We start from the raw sequence: 19,005 nt of genomic DNA on the forward strand, positions 1-19,005 counted from the left end.
TGAGATAGCCATCAGTGACACTACAGACTTCTACTGTTTCATACAGAGACAGAATTTTGTACCTGGCAAGGGGATGGAAGTGAAAAAACACTGGCTAACATATAGGCAGGAATAGGTGCCCGGTGTTTTGCATATGATACCTCATTTAATTTAATCCTCACAAAATCCAATGAGGTAGGCATTATAAGAATTTATTCATGAGTAGAAGCAGTTTTAAAGACTATTCTTACTGCTATCACGGCCCAAACTAGATCATCTTTCTATCCACGGTATCACCAGCACCCAGCATTAAACATGGCACATGGATGCTCTGCAGCTACTGATTAAATGAATATGTATCCCCCTCAGCCGGTTCATATACATCAAGGTCAGGAAGCTTCCTCAATTCTTTCAGCCAACAAAACACCATTACCTAGAACTAACTGCCTTTCTTGATTTTTAACCAAACTCAACTGGGTTCTGTCTTTCTTCTAATTCTATGCCAACTGCTAATTTTTCCTTTAACTTTACTCAACTCCTCCATAATGCAAATGTTTCCCATTGATCATTGCCATACCCGGCCTCAAAGAGGGCTTCCAATGATTTCTCACCTCTGGTAGTCACGCCCCGATGCAGTCCCCTCAATACAGTATCAGGGTTGGACTATGCAAGTAATACCTGGACCAAAAGGTATATTATTTGGTATGGTATGTTATTTCTAAGTAGAGATTGCAACAACTTACAGGTCACCTTCTATCTGCCTGTATACCTCTGTCTCTATGGCTGCTTCTCCCCATCCCTAACCCAGAGAAGCAAGGTTGGTCTTAAGTAGGGGTAAGGAAACTACCTCTACAATTTCTGAAATGAGACAAACAAAAATATCTCACCTAACCAACTATATTTCTAGCTGGCACTCTCACCTGTTCTGCTTCTTCATGGCCATGACGAGAGCAAACTTGCTCCTCTGTGCACTTCTGCCCGGATGGTCTTGTTTGGAGTCAACCATTCATGAACTAAATCTCTGAACCATGAGCCAAATTAAGCTTCTCCTTTAACTTGTTGGTGTAAGGTATTTTGTCCCAGCAAGGAGAAATTTGACTAGTATTTTATACTTCTCTATTTTTTAGCAGATGGACTCTAGAAAATATTATAGAAACAGTGTGTATTAGTCACTGTCTCATCACAGGTGCAAAATACTCACCTGTTTCTACTGAAAGGAGAAGTTTATTTTGGTTTGGTTTCATAGGGTTTAGTCCATGGTTGCCTTGTTCCAAGGAAAATCCAGCAAGTTAGAAGGGCATGGTAGAGAAAAAGTACTCAAACCTTAGAAGCCAAGAAGCATAGAGAGAAGGGAGGAGCCTTAAACAAGAATATTTCCTTCCAGGTCATGCCCCACTTCTAACACATTCCTGAGTGCATGAGTATATTAGCAACATGATCCAATCCATTTCCAAAAGTTTCACTCTGAACATCTAAGACACTTGGGAGCATTTTACATACCATTTGTATAAAGTCTTATAAAGAACAGAAATAGAGAAGAACTAGAAGAAACTGTGTTGTTTTATGTATATGATAAATCATTGTGATATTTATTTTTGTTGTTGATTGGTTACTTAGTTGGCAATGCTTTTACCCAAATTGTCCATCAACACTATCTGATAAGACTGTGTGCATCCTGGTGGGTTAGTGGCAATAGAAAGTTCTATAAGTGCTTTAAAAAAATAACTAAGTAGTGTCTCTGCTTTTGGATCCACATTTGATCACCTGCTCTGTCACACTGATATTTCATGTATGTCCACAATGCCTATGATGGTCCACACTCAGGCAAGGCAAGAAAAAGATATCTAATAATATGTAAGAAAGTAGTTTGGCCCCTAATAAGGGATCTAAAATGACACCACAATTGGAATTAAGCTATAACATGTTAGTATTTTAGCATGATATTCAGTTTTTCTCATGGAGACCAACCTTGTACCCTGACACCCCTCATAAGGTAGACTAGCCACCAAAGGTTTTCCATTTGTTCCTTTTTTCTTAAAACATCAAGCCATTAATGCTCACAATGTGAACCAAAAAGCCCTTAAGGAAGATGCCCTTAAGAAAAAGAGATATAACATCCTCTGTTTGAAATGTCCAAAAAAATTCAAAGTTTCATTTATAAATAGCACATTTTTTTTATCCTAATGGAACAAGTTTAACTATTTTTCTATCAAAAATGTTTTTAAAGGCCCGTAAAACACCGACTATGTCAAACTTCCTTCCAAATACTATTTCTAAGTACAAAAGACTTAGCATTTAAGAAGAATCACTCACTTCTTACAGGGCCTAAGAATGTTTTTGGTTCATTTTAAGCCATTTGTTCACATTTACAATTTTCTAGTGATAGCTGGAAACTTTTCAGAAGTCTGAATACACAGTTCAACTGATTATTCTGAAAAGTGTGCATGTGGGAAGAATTGTTTGCTTACTAGATCCTCCTTCAGTAATTCAGATACTTATACCATCATTTCCAAAGCAAATTTCCCAAAATCAAATAAATTGCAAAACTAGAAATATAATCAAGTCTCTAAGACTGAGCTCCAATTCTTTGCCAAAACAGACCTCAAATTCTTAATCCCTTGTCTAAAAAAATTGGACCAAGTATTGACGTTTTCCACCAAGTAAGCCACATAGCCACAAATGTTTCTCATTTACTTCACTTCTGGGACATACAGCTTAAATAAAAAATTTCCTGAATACCCCAAATTTCAGATACAATTTGGAATGCGAGTGATTCATAATGTAATGCAGGAAACATTACGATCTGCTCTTACCAACACAGTGTTTCTGGAATGTGATCCTCAGGAGAGCATCCCAACCATTTAGAAGGCTGACATCATTTTCAGCCATGTGACCCAACCGCTATGCTCTTTGCCCCTTGCTTAGATGTGACTCTGAACCCTCAGCAACCCGCTACTCCAGCTACTGTTCAAATAAGAAAGATTTTACCTCAAGGGAGCCAACGAAAATCCCTATTGTGCTCCATGACAAAAACCATGGTAATAGTGCACTCAATCCCCCATTTAAGAAAGAGCAAAACAACAGTAAAAGAAATTAAAGCCACTGTCATTACTTCTGCACCAAAAGACTCTCACACTGGCCAGTGAACAGATTTAGAGCCTAATTAAATTCAAGCGTAAAGTTTCCCAGGGCCACTCCTCCTACCCTAGTCTCACCTTAACCTTGCTCCCTTTGTCCTCATTAATAACGCCTCAGACTGCCAAAATTGCAACTGTCCTCTTTTGTTAATTTATATTCTTTTTTAAAGATGAGTCCCATGAGATGACTGCCTCAGGAAGACATAAAAACAAACTAAAAATATTTGAAAAAAGACCAAATTAACACCTACATAAATAAAAAAATGAATAAATCAGTTTAAACATGTGACTGGATCCGTGTTACATCATGAACAATCTGAAAACTGGCACGGATGCCTCTGGCTACCAAAGAGCCTATTTTCCATAACAATTCAGCTGCTGGGTAAAATTTACCACTTACATAAAGAGAATAATCACATTGACCACTCAATACTAAAGCCTGAAAGAAAATAGTTAGATAAAACATTAAGACATGGAGTATTTTTTATGACTCTTTGTTGGTCACTTTGAAATGGCAACTCCATACTTTTCCCTCTTGTTACTACTGATTTTAAACTCAAAATTGAATGTTATCAATATATTACCAAACTATCATAGTTTCTATGAATATTGATCTCATGGAGATGAAGTTTCTAGAACAATCCATATGGTAGATACGCAAATACTGTTAATTGCCTTACTCATTTCCTGTCCCTTCTTTATTTTGATAAATATGGCTTCACTTTCTTTTCTGTAATTTAGGACTCAGTAGACGGAGCTTTTACATGTATTGAACTAATTTTCTGCCAGAAAAGAATGTTGCTTAATTTGCTTAGTTATCTGGGCAATACCTTTTAATTGTAGGGTCCCTCAAAAAGCTACTTTTTTTTTCCTTTTCTTGCCTTAATTTTCATTGAGAGATCACCTAAATGCACCTCACTGTTTGTATCACAACCCAGTGTTATGGGCAGCAGTCTATTAGGATAGAGGGAAGCAGAACTCAGGAAAACAGGGTTCCTACTTAAGATAGTTAATTGTATGTGTCAATCTGACTAGGCCGTATGGTGACAGGTAGGTGGTTAAACATTATTCCAGCTTTCTCTGTGCGAGTTTGTGGATGAGATTAAAATTTAAATCAGTGTTTGATTTAAAATTTAAATCAGTGTAAAGTATACTCACCAACATAATCTCATCCAATCTGCTGAAGACCTGAATAGAAAGCAAGTCTAAACCCCACACCACTCCCAACAGAAGTGAATTCTGCCTGCTTAAAGAGTCCATTGGCTGTGTTGCTTAATATTCTTCAGAGATGACATCCTGGTTCTACAGAGTCCTGGAGTCAAATGAGACATCATCTGTGCTAATTTTGGACTTGCCAACTTTCATAACCACAAGACCCAATGCCTTAAAATAAATCTCAAGACACATGCATAATTATCTCCCCTCACTTCTGACTCTCTGAAGAACCCTAACTTAAGACTCAATGCCTACCTATGACAGTCCCAAGTGAACTCTCTCCATGAAGCCTTTCTCAAGCTATAACCCAGGGTAAAATGCTATGAACCAAACAACCAAGAAACCTTCACTAAATGAAATAGAAACACTTAAAAACAAGATCTGCCAAGAACAATACCAAACTGTGTAATTCATTCCTTCAAGAATTCTCATAAAGTGAGAAATATGGTGTTAGTTTATAGCTAGGTTTGCTCTTTCCTGCATACGCTGACTAGATGAGATTTCTCTGCTTTTTATGGGTTAGTTACTGTTATTTGAAGTGGGTCATTGGGAAATATATTTAAAGCAGGGAATACAGTTATAAATTAATTCATTCCCTAAACAATACGTAGTACAAATATAAAACAAAGAAGCTCACTTGAATGGCAGCCAAATTCTTCTGCTCCTGAGATGGTGCCTCATGAACAAAACGAAGCCAGTTGGAGTGTCGTGGGTTGGTGGCATCCAAAATGTACAGAACTTCCCCCTTACTCCCACGAACCTGAAACAGAAAAGGCTCTTGAGTTTCCACTTGAAAGAGCATTACCTATCCTAAGTGTATCAGGGGTAAGACATGATATTTTTTTCATGAGCTTGCACCTTTTTATTGACAGGTGTCAAATAAATGCTGGGTGAATAAGCATTCCTCCTCCAAAGAGAGATAAAAACAGAGCCTCCTCTCCAATGTGACATATCTTGGTGACTCAGAATTGCAGTCAACTTTTTGAAACATCCGGTGTTGACAGTTGTTTTCTGATCAACATTACTTCTCTTTGTAAAGAAGACTTTAATAATGTGTTGTAATCACAGCTGCTACCCTTCCCGTTTGCTCCACAGAAGAGGTCAGTGCTGCTTGGTTTCCCATTGAAGGATGTGGAGCAGGTGAAATCCCCTCACTTTCTCACTCTGCCTGCTCTCTGCATCACCTCCATCCATATCAGGAGAACTTGCAGACCTAAGCAGAGGGAATCTGATTCCCAATGGGACATAAGCTCACATTCTTAGAAGCATGTGAAAAAGTACCATTCTGTCTTTCCATAGGCTGCTAGTACATTGCTGAATAGAACGGAGCTCTCCAGGATTTTTGTTTCAGCCCATAAGTGTTTGCTGGTGAGACCTACTATGTAGTCAAATCGAAAGAGGGATAATTCACTGGATGTTCTTGAAACCAACTATCCTGAAATCTACTTTCTCCCAAACCTCTACACTGTCTGGTGTAATACTATATAATCTCCACTCAACTCTCATTTTGCTGCTATATACACTTGGAATCCACTGGATATGGAAAAGGAAATGAGTAATTAGTACTCCAAATCTTCAGCATCAAGGAACACAAGACAAATCCTACAACCTTAGTAGAGTTTGGGTAAGGAAAAAAATTCTAGATTTGCAAAATTTTATTTTGTAAAATAAGTGATGGCTAGTTCAACAAAACCTATGTTTACATGAAATACCTGAACCATCTGAACCATCATTCATTTGACGATTACGAAGTTCCTAACAACTAAAGTATAGGAATCCTTTTGTGAACAAGAACCTGATTTCACAGCACTTAAAAGTGAACAGACACAAAACACAATTTCCTGTGATGAACGGGAGCACCACAAAGACAACAAAGGCAGAGGAAAAGTGCTATATGAGAAGAGGTGGCTGAGTGAATCTTTTTTGATAAGGAAATCAGAGAAGAGTTCCAAGGAGAGAAAAAACATGGAGAAAGAAGTTCCCTGGCAGGAGAAGCAGCAAGTAAAAGACAAGCACAAAAACCCCAAGTTTGGAAACAAATTAGATGTCTACAAGGAACAGTAAGAAGGTGTGGGACTGGAACAGCAGGACCAACCAAGATGGCGGACATGGAGATCAGACACAGCAGATGCCACATCCTGCACCAACAAACGCACAGGAAGCCATTTATACAGTCAGTTTGTGTTTATACAGTTTATTTTCACCAAAAATGAGGGTATAAAATCATCCATTGCTTGCATTGCACAAACTGCTATTTTAAGATTCTAACATATATTAGGCAGGAAAAAATTCAGTTTGCCTGCTCCCACTCTGATATAATGTCATGTTCCTCAAACAATTTCTGTTTTCTTAAATGCCCAAGGAGCTTCTATAATCCTTTAAAACTCTCTAATGAAATGCCAGGCCCTCACTGGGAAGCGGGGATTTAATATTCAATATTATAATTGCTGACAGAGGAATTTAGGACAGTAAGTATTTCATATTTATGTTTCATATCCTTAGGTGTGAAGCTGCAGAAATTTGTTACACTTCTCACTAAATAACAAACATTAAAATCGCCCTGCCTCTCTGCGGATTCCTCAGTTCAGAACCTTCACTGCTCCCAAGAGCCCAGAAATAGTGCTAGGTAGAGAGAAAGCACATTTGCTATCTGTCCCTCACAGAGGACCCCAGGCCACATCTCCTTCACCAGAATAAACAAATAATTTGGAATGTTTGAGGATAAAGTCCTTCCTTTCAGGTATCTCCACAGCCCCAGCAACAAAACTATTTTTATTAACAAAGAGCCAAAGTACCCACAGCAGGTAGCAAGATCACTAGACACTTGAAAGAAAAGGAAATCTCTCAACAGAACTACACTTTAAAGCCAGGGGCAGTGGCTGAACCCAGAGATTTCATATGAGGACACACCAAGGCATCTGTTTGTGAGAAAAACGTTACTTAGACACACATTAGCTTGGTCCTTCCAGTCAAACATTTGTTACTTGGTACTAAGCACAATATGTATCAGATGTGTTTGACTTTTGCAATTCTTCTTTCAAAGATGTGACACATAAAGGATATTTCTCTGTGACTCATTAGAGTCAGCACAGCTGATACTTTGCAAGAGTATTGTTTGTTCTTTATGTATTTCAGTTTTTTCCCAGGCCCTCTGCCCCCAGCTATGTTCAATTACTCAGAATTAGTAATTCATTTCCCTCATCAGTCCATTCAGCGGACTTTCTCACATAATATGGCATCGTGAGAGAAATGCACAGTTCGTACTAACATTCTTCTGAAATGTGCCACTTTCAATTCAAGCAAATTGACTTTTACTGATTTATTTTGATTCTCCTAACAAGACTATCACAGACAGCAACATACGATATGTTGCCTACATCTTCATATTTGAAACAACTTTTTTTGTTCATTAACAGAGTCACTATCCTTTGATCTAAACACTCATATTCAGTGACTTTTAAATTCCCAGAGTCTTTGCTTTGTGGCCAGTTTCTCTAATTTTCACGGGGCTGGATCTCTATTCCACCACACTAGTTTTTCATGTTTCCCTAAAGCTGTTACATTTCATTACCTGCTCGCATGACTTGTATTTTCCTCCCCTTGCTGCAGCGTTCTCTTCTTTGATACAACTTCTAAAAAAGAAATCTAAAAATAATCTAAGCTATCCTTTCTCTACCACAACCATACAGAGCACTGGAATTAAAGTCTTCATTTTTCTGTTTTATTTTGACACTGAAGCTTGAGGTAATAAACTGAACATTTTTAATGAATAAAGAAGTTCCTTATACCATATTCCTAGCCTTTGCAGCCAAAGAAAATGTATTATTTTTTCCTCTCAAAATGCATCATCTAAAGTCATCATCTTCTACTTGAATTTTCAGGGAAATGAAGTATATTGCAAGAATGTGTTATGGTTTGTGTAGGAATGTCCCCCTCAAACCTCATACAGTCATGGGTGTGGGCTTCTAGAATCTGAGATTGATTCATGGTCCAGTGCTGGAATTATGGGAGTGAGTGCTACACCCACACTAGGGCGGTAGCCTACATACAACATAAGGGACAGAGCCTGCTTTCCATGCTCCTCCCTGTTTGCTCTTCCTGCTTTTGCTGTCTTTCACAGCTATGAATTATTGCTTCTTTGCCATGTGTCATCCTGCCTTGGAACCAGATGATTACAGATTGAAACTTCTACAAACTATGAGCTAAATAAACCTTTTATTCCTTAATTCTGGGTGTGGGGTATTTTTTCCCAGCAAGGAGAGCAAAGTAACCAACACAAAACCCTATTTAGGATTATGTTCTACCTTCTACGTATGTGAAACTTAATGAAATCATCATTTTCATCATGTACTACAAACCACTTCAATTCCAAAATCTGTTTGATTAGCACGTTTCCTCTGTTAGCTACACACACACACACACACACACACACATACACACACACACACACAACAACAACAACAACAACAACAACAGCAGCAACTTTGGAAAGGGATAAAGCCTTCCTATAAAATGAAAACCTCACACTTCTCAATAGTTGGTTCATTTCCTCTGATTATGCCACTCTGCATTAAGTGAACATTATACCCACGTAGGAACTTGGTGGTTACTATTAAATACGGCCAACACCCCTACTGAAGTGTCTGAGGCGTAAAAAGTGCAGTCATTACTACCAGGGACTTGTATCTTTTTCAGACAAAGATGAATAGTATTTAATATAATTCATAATTTTCTTCTTCCCACCAAAAAAGGACAAAAGAAATAATAAAAAGATTCAGCTCAATTAGATAAAATCCTAACATGTGAATAAAAGAAATACTGAAAATAGGTGCTCAATATGTTTCCTTATCCCAAACTTCAGTATTTTCTTTCCTAAACTATGTTAAATCTAAACTGAGTAGCTCATTTTAGTACTTGGATGATCAGTTTTCAAAGGAGAAAGGACTATCCCATAATGCTTTTTTATTATTCCCCCTTCAATCATTTCAAATCCTGAGGGATTTTTCTCTCATTACCCCAATGACATCAAGGTTCCAAGGGCAAAGTTAATCAGCTGGATTTATTCCCAAATGTGACAAAATGATGAACTCTAACGGCATTAAAATATAGACAGTTTCAAAAACAGCGGCAATAATGTCTCTGCTGACAAGTTATGATACATTATATTGAACAGCTTACTCGTTAAAAAGTATATTCCCTTGTCTATCTTTTAGTGTGCCTTTTCAAAAAAAGAAGTTGTATAGCAGTAAAATTTACAGAATGGATGTCTTTGGATTATAAAACATCATCAGAGTTTTGTATTTAAATTTCAGATATTCTTTCTGCAACTTTCATAACTGAAGTGAGCCCCATGCCTTGCCTTTGGGGTTTAACAAGCCAAACTTCAAGATACCACATGAGCACAAAACAGTAAGTGTGCTGCAGTAATCCATCCTGACAGCACACAGTTGTCCGAGTTAAGTCAAAGAGAAACACACTTTCAGGAATCAGCGAAGATCATCACCAGAAAACTGTAGTGATTTATAGCTTCAAACGCAAAGGGCATGTTTTCTTTTCTGTTTTTTTTTTTTTTTTTTCCTTTTCCTGTTAATTTTTCAAAGAATCCTGTCTACTATGCTCCCGCTCGCTCTGCTGCTTACGAACAGGCACACATCACTGCAGCTGAGCTGCTCGCATGGCTCCTGCTCCCCACCTGTCAACCCTAACTCACAGATTCCCCGTGTGCAATGGGAAAGGAGTGAGAACACACAGGTTTGCACAGCCCTATCATGTTAATGACACCCATTCAGAAGGAGCAGCAAGTTAATAGACAGCTTGATGACTGAAGAGGAAAAAAGTAAATTCTTTTGGGTTGCAAATAATCAGTACCCTAAATATTTCAAGTTGAAAAAAACTTTGGAAAAGCTCGAAACCCTGATAGCCGCCAACCCTCTGGCTTTCTCACATTGGGTGTGGCATTTCCTTCATTGAGCTAAGACATACTCTTCCCAATCTCTAAAATGAGAATGATGGCCTCTCTCTTGGGGCCTCACACACACACTGTGCAAACATGAAATGGAATATGATGCATGAAGTCTTCAACAAGCATTATGCACTCATAAGGAATTAAAAAGATGAGGACCCTGTAACTCCAGTGACCGACAGACACCTTAAAGTCAGACAATCTGTTCTCAGTGCTGTAGCTGGGCATATATTGATCATTTTCTGCCATGTCAACCCTTTCAAAGAATTATTGCCCACGTGAATATAAGAAGAACGCCACTATTATAAGGTAGCAGCAGACCAGGATGTCACTGCAGCTGCACTGCTCCTTCCCGGGACCACTCTACGCGTGTGTGGCTGGGACCCACTGCAGTTCTCCAGCTCAGCCCACTCAGGTCATTTAAACTCCTCTCACATGTACAGCCCTTCAAATTTCTAAAAGCAGGAATCCTTCCTTCTATGTCTTCTCTCTGGCAAGATTAATAACCCCTTCCTTATCCAGTGTGATTGTGTCTTCCCTACCCCACCTGCAGATCTCATGACCATACACTAATTTACAGAAGTCCTCTTCATGTGGGACACAATACAGCATGCAAAGGGCATTATGCCACATGTCCTGGCCACTATTTATATTGGTGCAATTTAAAAATCACAAAAAATTGCTGAGTGACCATTTCTTACATTTAGGGGAAGGCGCTTTCATAATCAACGAACACGCATGGAGGAAGGACTTGGTGGTATTGTCAAACACATCGGGGGAACTTCATCAGCCAAGCAAACCCTATCCATGGGCAAGAGACCATTCAGGGACAGAGGCCTTTTATTAGGTATGATCTCAATATTTTATTTACTAAGTAGTACAATATAACAGCTCAGTTAATGTGTCGTTGTTTTGGTTTTTTAACAACCATTACCTTTTATTTCCTTTAAATGTTCAAAAGTATTTTAGATGTTATGCACGATTTAGTGTAAATTTTTAAAAGCATTCCATACTTACTTTTAGAATACTTTTTAAATTCAGTAATTTTTTAAAAGTAGATAAACTGAAAGATACAGTGAAAAGCATATATCATCTTTTCCACAGTAAATCTGTAACAGTGCCCTAACATTACAAGCATTGTTCCTTTCCACAGTTCTACAAATGTATTTAACTATTCATATTTCAGAGGCATTTCTGGACACAGTTTTTTAATCATATAAAGAATACAGTGAGGGCTGGGGCACAGTTCAGTAGAGCACTTGCCTAGCAAATACGAGGGCCAGGGCTCAGCTCTGCAGAAAGGCACGGAAAAGAAGAGAAGAAGGGAGAAAGGAAGGGAGGGAGAGGAAGGGAAGGAGAAAAAGGAAAAAGGAAAGGAAAGGAAGGGAGAAAATGAAAGGAAAATGCAAGAGAAGGGGGAAGAGAGGAGAAAGAGGGAGAGGGAGGCAGGAGGGAAGGGAGAAAGGAGAGAAGGATGGAGGGAGGGAGCAAGAGAGAAAAGACAATACTAATTCAGCTGACATTCGCTTGTTATACTCAGTGTTTTACGAGTTTTCTGTAAGCACCAGCACGTGAATGTTACGGCAGCTATTTTTTAGCTGTCTGTTGGCTTCCTTTTCTTTCTCTTGTTTGGTCATACTGTTAAGGAAGGTGACTGCTATTTAAGTAAAGCTGCACTTCACTGGGGAATTCGGAAACCGTATTACCAGAGCTATAATGTCTTTTGGCAGTTGGGCAGTATCCAGTGAATCCATCAGTAATGATCCACGAAAGTTTAAATCTGGTTAAGGTTTTATGAGTCCTTAGTGTCGCCAACTTTTTAATACAGTTTTGAGACCTTCACATACTTACAATTCCTCACTTCTTGGAGAATTTTCCCCGCAGTGTATTTAAAAAGGGGAACACAATGTGCCAATAATAAGCAATTTTGATAGCAAAATTCTAATTATTTCTAATGGAATCGACCATCTTGAGGAAATCATAGTTTTTTTGTCTGTCTGTAGTAATTTGGATTGAACTAGAGCCTCAAGAAAGCCAGACAAGTGCTCTACCACTCAGTCCTTCAGAGATCATAATTTCCATGATGTTTTTAACAAATGTTTTATATCAAAAACTTCTGAAAAAGACTATGGGAACACTATAACAAAGAACATCATATAGTCTACAGATGAAAATATTCTTTTAAATATTTACTTTTTTATCTGGATCTTCTAAATCTATTCTATCCTTGTGGTCAATGTTTGCTTCACATTTTCCCTAAATACAAAGTTTTGTTCGGCTAGTAAAGTAAAATCTACCTGGCCCATTTCAATCTATATCCTTTTCATTTACATTTTCAAAATATATTAAAGGTCAATACAGAAACAAATTAATGATCCTAAGACCATTAATAAGATACACCTAAGGTCAGGCACGAAGGTGCACATCTATAATTTGGGCTACCAAGAAGTCTGAGCAGAAGACTATGCCATGTTTGAAGCCAGCCTGGGTAACTTAGCAAGACCCTGTCTCAAAATTAAAATATAATATAACAAATAAAAAGAATCATGCTGCAGTGTAGCGGCAAAGCACCTCTAGGCTCAACACACCCAACTAAAGCAATCAAATATTTACTGAGTAATTTATCAGTCACTAAGATAATTCTTATAAACATGCACAATCGTGTTTTCTGTTTCTTTATTAATACTAGAAATGTCAATTGAGCAAAGGAACTGTGCTGTAAAATAATTTCTATGACTTTGCATAGCACATTTTAAAATAATCAATCAGGTTATATATAACAGATATTTGGTAAATGTTATGATTGTTATCTTCTAAGTCTTTTTAGCACCAATTGCTCATGGGAGGGAGAGAAAATAGGAAATCCTTATAGGATCCTGTAGACTTTCCCTGTATCATTTTCCCTGATGACTCAGCTGTACATTTCACCAGATCATTGTAATAAATCTTAGCTATGAGAGCAACTATACACTAAGTCCCATGAGTCCTTGTAGAAATTTCATGAATGCAGGGGAAGGGTTTCCTCTGGGGGACTTCAATACTCACTGTGAATCTAGCTGTAGGTATTCAAAATGGAATAAAAATCTGCTGTTATAAAAGAAAGAGTGGAGTTTTCTGCAAATATTTAACATAAAATTAAACTATGCTCATTCAACCAAAGGGGAAAAAATTTAAAAAAAGAAATTGAAGTAGAAAAGCACATTCATTTTTATGAGCTACAAACCAATTCCTTCACCCAGGATTCTCTAAGGAAGCAGGATCAGAAGAAATTTTAATTCTAAGAGATTATCAACTCTACGAACTGATTTCAGTTCCTAATCCCTCAAAAGATGGAACATCTCTATAAAGAATATGATAGCAGTGAAAGAATGGTAGGTAGCTTAGTCATATTGTGCAGTGACATAAGGAATGGGATTGGTAAAAGTGGCTGGAAATGTGTTCTCAGTAAAATCTGATAGGACTCAAATCTGTAGTTGCAACAGTAAACTAACGGGAAATAAATAGTGAGTGTACCCCATTAGTGTGTATGTGTGTGTGTGTATATATATACACACATATATATACACATACATATATATATGTATACACATACACACATATATATATATACACATACATACTGTCCTTCATCTAACAAATATTTTAGTGGCTAAGATTCATCATGATTCACCACAGTAAATGTTATTACTTTTCACTAATAATATACCACTGCATGCAGGGGGAGGATGGAAACTTGGCTAATACTTTTAATCAACTGCAATGGCTGAAAAGGAACAGATGACGGATAACCACCAAATCAGATATGCAGGATGGATAGTGAATGGAGAGAAAATTGTGTGAAAGTAAAAGAATTACATATACTATTACAATGATCTAAATGTGAATTATTAAGACTCTGAAAAGAGACAGTGGCTTTAAAATGAAAACAGTAAGTACCAACAAGTTAAATATCTGGTTGTAACCTGTTAATAAACTGACAAACTGACGTGAAGTTCAAGCCAAAGAAAAGTTACAAATCTTTAAAATCGTGGGCCTGAGAGATGAGGCTCATTGATGCTAGTGAGAAAAACCAAAAGAATGATTCCCATTTGAAGGATAACTCTAAACAGGAAGAGACAAGTATGGCATTCATTTTAGTAATTTTCATATGGAAAAAGAAGATCTAAACAGAAACGTCTTTTTTGGAGTTAAAAAAGCTAAGAAGACAGTGAAAGACAATGGCGGGAAGTGCTAATTTAAAAGCTTTGCATAACACCTGTATTTTATTACAGTATCAGAAAAAAACAACACAGATGATCCTCTGCAAATTGAAGCCAGGACAGATAAACATAATTATAGAAAATAATACTGACACAAAAATTAAGAATTATGTTATACGCATGCATAAAGAAAAGCAGAAAATTCTTCTCAAATCTTCTTCCCAGATATCTAATTTATCAGGTAGGCTCATCAAGAATTTTCATTTCTGACTCCTAGGAGTGCCACAAAACAGTGGAAAGATGGTGACATAATACTCTCACATATAATTCACAGGAGGCCCTTGAGTGCCAGAGGACACTATCAGCACAGGAAATTTATAGGCTAACTTCGGAACTCAAGGAGAGATCAGAAAAAGAAGCTTCTCTAAAAAGCAAATCTCCACTTACTTAGGCTCTCCAATCAAACAAAATAAAGCTCTTACTTCCTATCAATCTAAGGAGAACAGAAAGAGCCTCTTAGAAGAGGCCACAAAACCCACAGTGTACATTCTTCTCTCTGACTGTGGTTCGTTTTCTAATTCTGTCAACAACTTCATGTTGTCAAGAGGCAGAATTACTGGAACGGGAATGGCTCCTTGCTACCCACCAAGCTGTCTCTGCCAGCCAAAGGACTGGCAAGGGATTTTATCCAAACCTACAAACTAAGACTCAATTACTGCAGCAGACAATGTTTCCTGATAAAGAAAACTAGGGCTTTTCTGTGACCTAGTTTTCTTACAGCAGGCGTAATTACATACCTAGACTATGGAAGCTAATGTAAATGAGAATTCCTGGAGGAGAAGGCTTCTTGGGCACTCGGAAGCAGGTGGAATCCCGCAGGGATGCATCCTCTCCAGAGAGCTGAAGCCCCTGATGCTGTCACTCAGGAGACCTAATCTCACTGCAAACTTACTCACTCTGAGACCAAGTCATAACCTATGCAAGAAGCACACAGACATCTGAAATGATTCAATCCATGCTTTTGCTAAGTCAACACAAATCTCAGCCTTCTCTGACTTTGGTACTGTAAAATCCTAAAATTGCATTTCTGATTTGTTCTCTTGTGTGGCAATCTAACCTAGTCCCTTTGTGCCATTTCTAAATAACCGGGGAACGATCTAGGCTCCCCTACATTCAGTGTGGCACTCTACTGACTGAATTCCTTTTCTCAGTTCTAATCTCTTATTTGGACAGCACTGCTGACATGCACTGGTGGACTGGCCCAAGGCTAGATGGCTGCCAGCCCAGGTCCCTGCCTGCTGGTGCTCTTTGGTCCTCTGCAGTCATCAGTCCCTCTAGTCTGAGAATCTCCTGAATGCTCATTTAATCTGGCTCTCAAATATCCCTCAAACCTGGACCCATGCCTGAATCACATGCTCTACCTCTTCCTAACCAAGAGTACCACCAGGTCTTCTTGGTACAGACTACCTCAGTCTGACCTACCCCTCACCTCCATCAGAGCATCCTCAATTTTTTTGGTTAAGATGTCAAGAGAAGCTCCAGGGTTGGGAGCATGTTCTAACAAAATCCCAGTTTGAATACAAATAGAATTTTCATACCAATGTTTACCTACATTGACTCAAAGTCTGTCTTCACTGTTTAAATATTTCTTGTATTCAACATTTTATTCACTTATTTCTTTTTCAAAATTTCCCTTCAAATTCATCCTTCACATGAATGGCAGAGTGTTCTTCAGTCCAGCTCCTCAGCCTGTTTAAAGGCCACTCACTGCTTACCAGAAGTCCAAACTCCTCAGCATAACAAAACAGGCCTTCCCTTGCTGATTTGTCCTCTTAGCTTCTCTCACCCTTCGCACTTCACTGCACAGAGACCCAAACTCCATGTATCTAGTCACTTTTCTGTTGTGACTAAGACAAAAATACCTGACACGCACAGTTAAAAGGGAAAAAATTTATTTAGCTCACAGTTTGTAGAGGTTTCAGTCCGTAATCAGCTGGCTCCAAGGCAGGGTACCTTGGCAGCTGGGCATCACATAGGGAAAACAGTTCCCTATGGCAAGTAGAACATAGCAAGAGCAAGCAAACAAGGGATAAAACACGTCACTTTCTGTCCCTTATGCTGTATCCAGGCTACAAGGGATTAGGGTGGTGCCAAACCAATCAAGGGGCTGACTGGGTAAGCAACCACCCTTAATTCTAGCGCTGTTAATGCTAGCAATGCACCATGAATCAATCACACATTCTAGATTCAGCCACCTCTGAAAAGGCCCAACCTGTGATTGCATGAGGCTTTGGGGGATGTTATAGATCAAAAACTGGTGGGCAACTTAACAGAAGCAGAATTAAATAACCATGGTACTGAGCGTAGATGTTCCACCTGAAGGAAGTCGCCAGCATAAGTAGAGACGTAGAGAAGAAGAGAGGTGTTGAGGCATTGAGGCATTGTGGGTTCTCCTGTGTGTTGCTATATGAGTGGTTGGTTCTCCTGGAGAATCTCTGGTCTTCACATTGAGCACTGCTTCCTGACTCCGGAGAGGAAGACGAGTGCTGCTTGGTTTCCAGGATGAACTCATCATGCTGGTTTCCTGGCATGTACTCGACTGTGCGTGTCATCAGAGGAACTCGGCGCCTCTGTGTCACTGAGGATGCCTGTGGTGCTTTTCAGGACAACCCTGATCATTGTTGTGAGTGTGACTTCTCAGCTCCAGCACAGAACACTTAGCCTACCAGCACAGCTGCTTCACCCTGCTGGCATAGACTTTCCAGCTTCTACTGCTGACCTTTGGGCCTTCCCAGCACAGACTCATAAAAGAGACTGGTGTGAGTCCTTCTTGTGGGCTCTAGACCTCCACTTGGACTCGTGGATGGCACTGTCATGGGCTTTGGGTCTTCACCTGGACTCATGTGGGACATTGCTGTGGGATTCAGACCCTTGGCTAAATATTCTGTGTCTTTGGTGTTGTGGATAGATGCCCTGAATTTTCTTGTGTTAATTCTGGGTGACCATCATAAAAATAATATTATGAACTCCATGTCCTGATTCTAATTATTCTCCTCCCAACCCCTGACTAATACAGGGGGACATCTAAACATAAGCCATAACACCATACACCTGACACAGGCCGTCTAAGATCACAAATCCAATGCATGCACAGAAATAGTGTCATCTAAGGGACTTCTGCATGAGTTAAAATCCACAGTGATCTTTTCAGGGTCAACATCGTCTTACTGAAAATATGCTTTAGACTTTATAGTTAAGACAACTGTATGACAACTGGCACAAGAAAGAAAAGTTTTCTGTTTTAAAGAATAAATAATACTGACAACTAAGCTCCTTTTAGCATATAATTTACTCCTCAAAACAACCGTTGTGGTAGGTGGTACATATTAATCATTTTCATCTGATGAGGAAACTGAAGCACAAACAGAATAAACAACTTCCCAAAGGCATCACAGTAATTAATGGAGCTAGGTTTTGAACTAAGACTGTCTGATTCCTCAGCCTGCTGTGTTATACTAGCTTAAGATAGCTACACTTGGTCACCAGTTGCCAAATGGTGGGCAGAATTCTAAGAATGATTTCCTGCATCCGTCATCTTCATGCAATATTCTTCCACTTCAGTATGGTTGGAACCTATGAGTACAATAAACTGCTGCCCCAACATAATTTACTAGAAAAGAGAGATTAATCTTGGGGGCCTAGCTAACCAATTTACTGATAAAGCAGAGTTTTCTCTTCGAGGTAAGCAGGAAGGTTAGAACAAGTAGTAGCCCAAGAAGAATTTGACAAGAAGGTTTCCATGCTGATATGGAAGGTTGCATGGGTGGCTTGAGACTATCACTAAGAAAATATGGGGCTGAAGATAGTCCTTGGACAACAGTCGACAATTAAGCAAGCACCTCTATTCTACAGCCTCAGAAAAAAGAATTCAATCAGGAATGAGCATGGAAGCAATCTGATCCTCAAAGCCTCCTGATAGAATTCCAGCCCCTGCAGACCCCTTGATATGGTCAGGTAAGACCCATAAGTAGAGAAGCCTCCAGGACTTCTATCCTGCAAAACTGTAAGATAAACAGGTGTCATCTTAAGCCACTACATTTGGTGAAGCATCCCCGGTATGAAAAATCTCTTATTTATTCTTTATTGGCCAAAACATATTATCACTACAATATATTATTACCATTAGCAACAGCTTAAAACAGTACTTAGTCCTTATCTTTTAGTTCTGCAGGTCTGAAGCTTGATGGGCTTGACTGGCTTCTCAGTCAGGTCTCTAAAGAAGGCACTGAGAAGAAATCTACATCCACATTTGTCAATGGTGATGGCTGAATTCTGTTTCCTTGAAGCTGTAGGTCTGAGGACCTTGCTTTCTTATTTTTTTCATTGTAGGTAAAATAATAAATGATTTATAATCTCCAGTTATTGATTACATGAAAAGAATGCAAGCTCTTTTAAGTACAAATATTGTTTAGTGTAAGGAATTTAGTCTCATTTAAATAAAGGAAAGGAACAA

General features: G+C 38.7%; 1 protein-coding gene across 4 annotated transcripts in view; it reads right to left on the reverse strand.

The window, feature by feature from the left end:
• Prdm5 (PR/SET domain 5) overlaps positions 1-19,005 on the reverse strand; it is a 173,294-nt gene that overhangs the window by 108,343 nt on the left and 45,946 nt on the right. For all 4 annotated transcript variants that reach the window (XM_063260715.1, XM_063260717.1, XM_063260718.1 and 1 more), the window contains exon 3: positions 4,969-5,091. In XM_063260715.1, coding sequence (XP_063116785.1) covers positions 4,969-5,091 — 123 coding nt within the window. The remainder of the gene's footprint in view (positions 1-4,968; positions 5,092-19,005) is intronic.

This window comes from Cavia porcellus, unplaced genomic scaffold, assembly GCF_034190915.1.
Source record: "Cavia porcellus strain 051 isolate PalLab524CR breed Dunkin Hartley unplaced genomic scaffold, mCavPor4.1 scaffold_14, whole genome shotgun sequence".
Classification (NCBI taxonomy): Eukaryota; Metazoa; Chordata; class Mammalia; order Rodentia; family Caviidae; genus Cavia; species Cavia porcellus.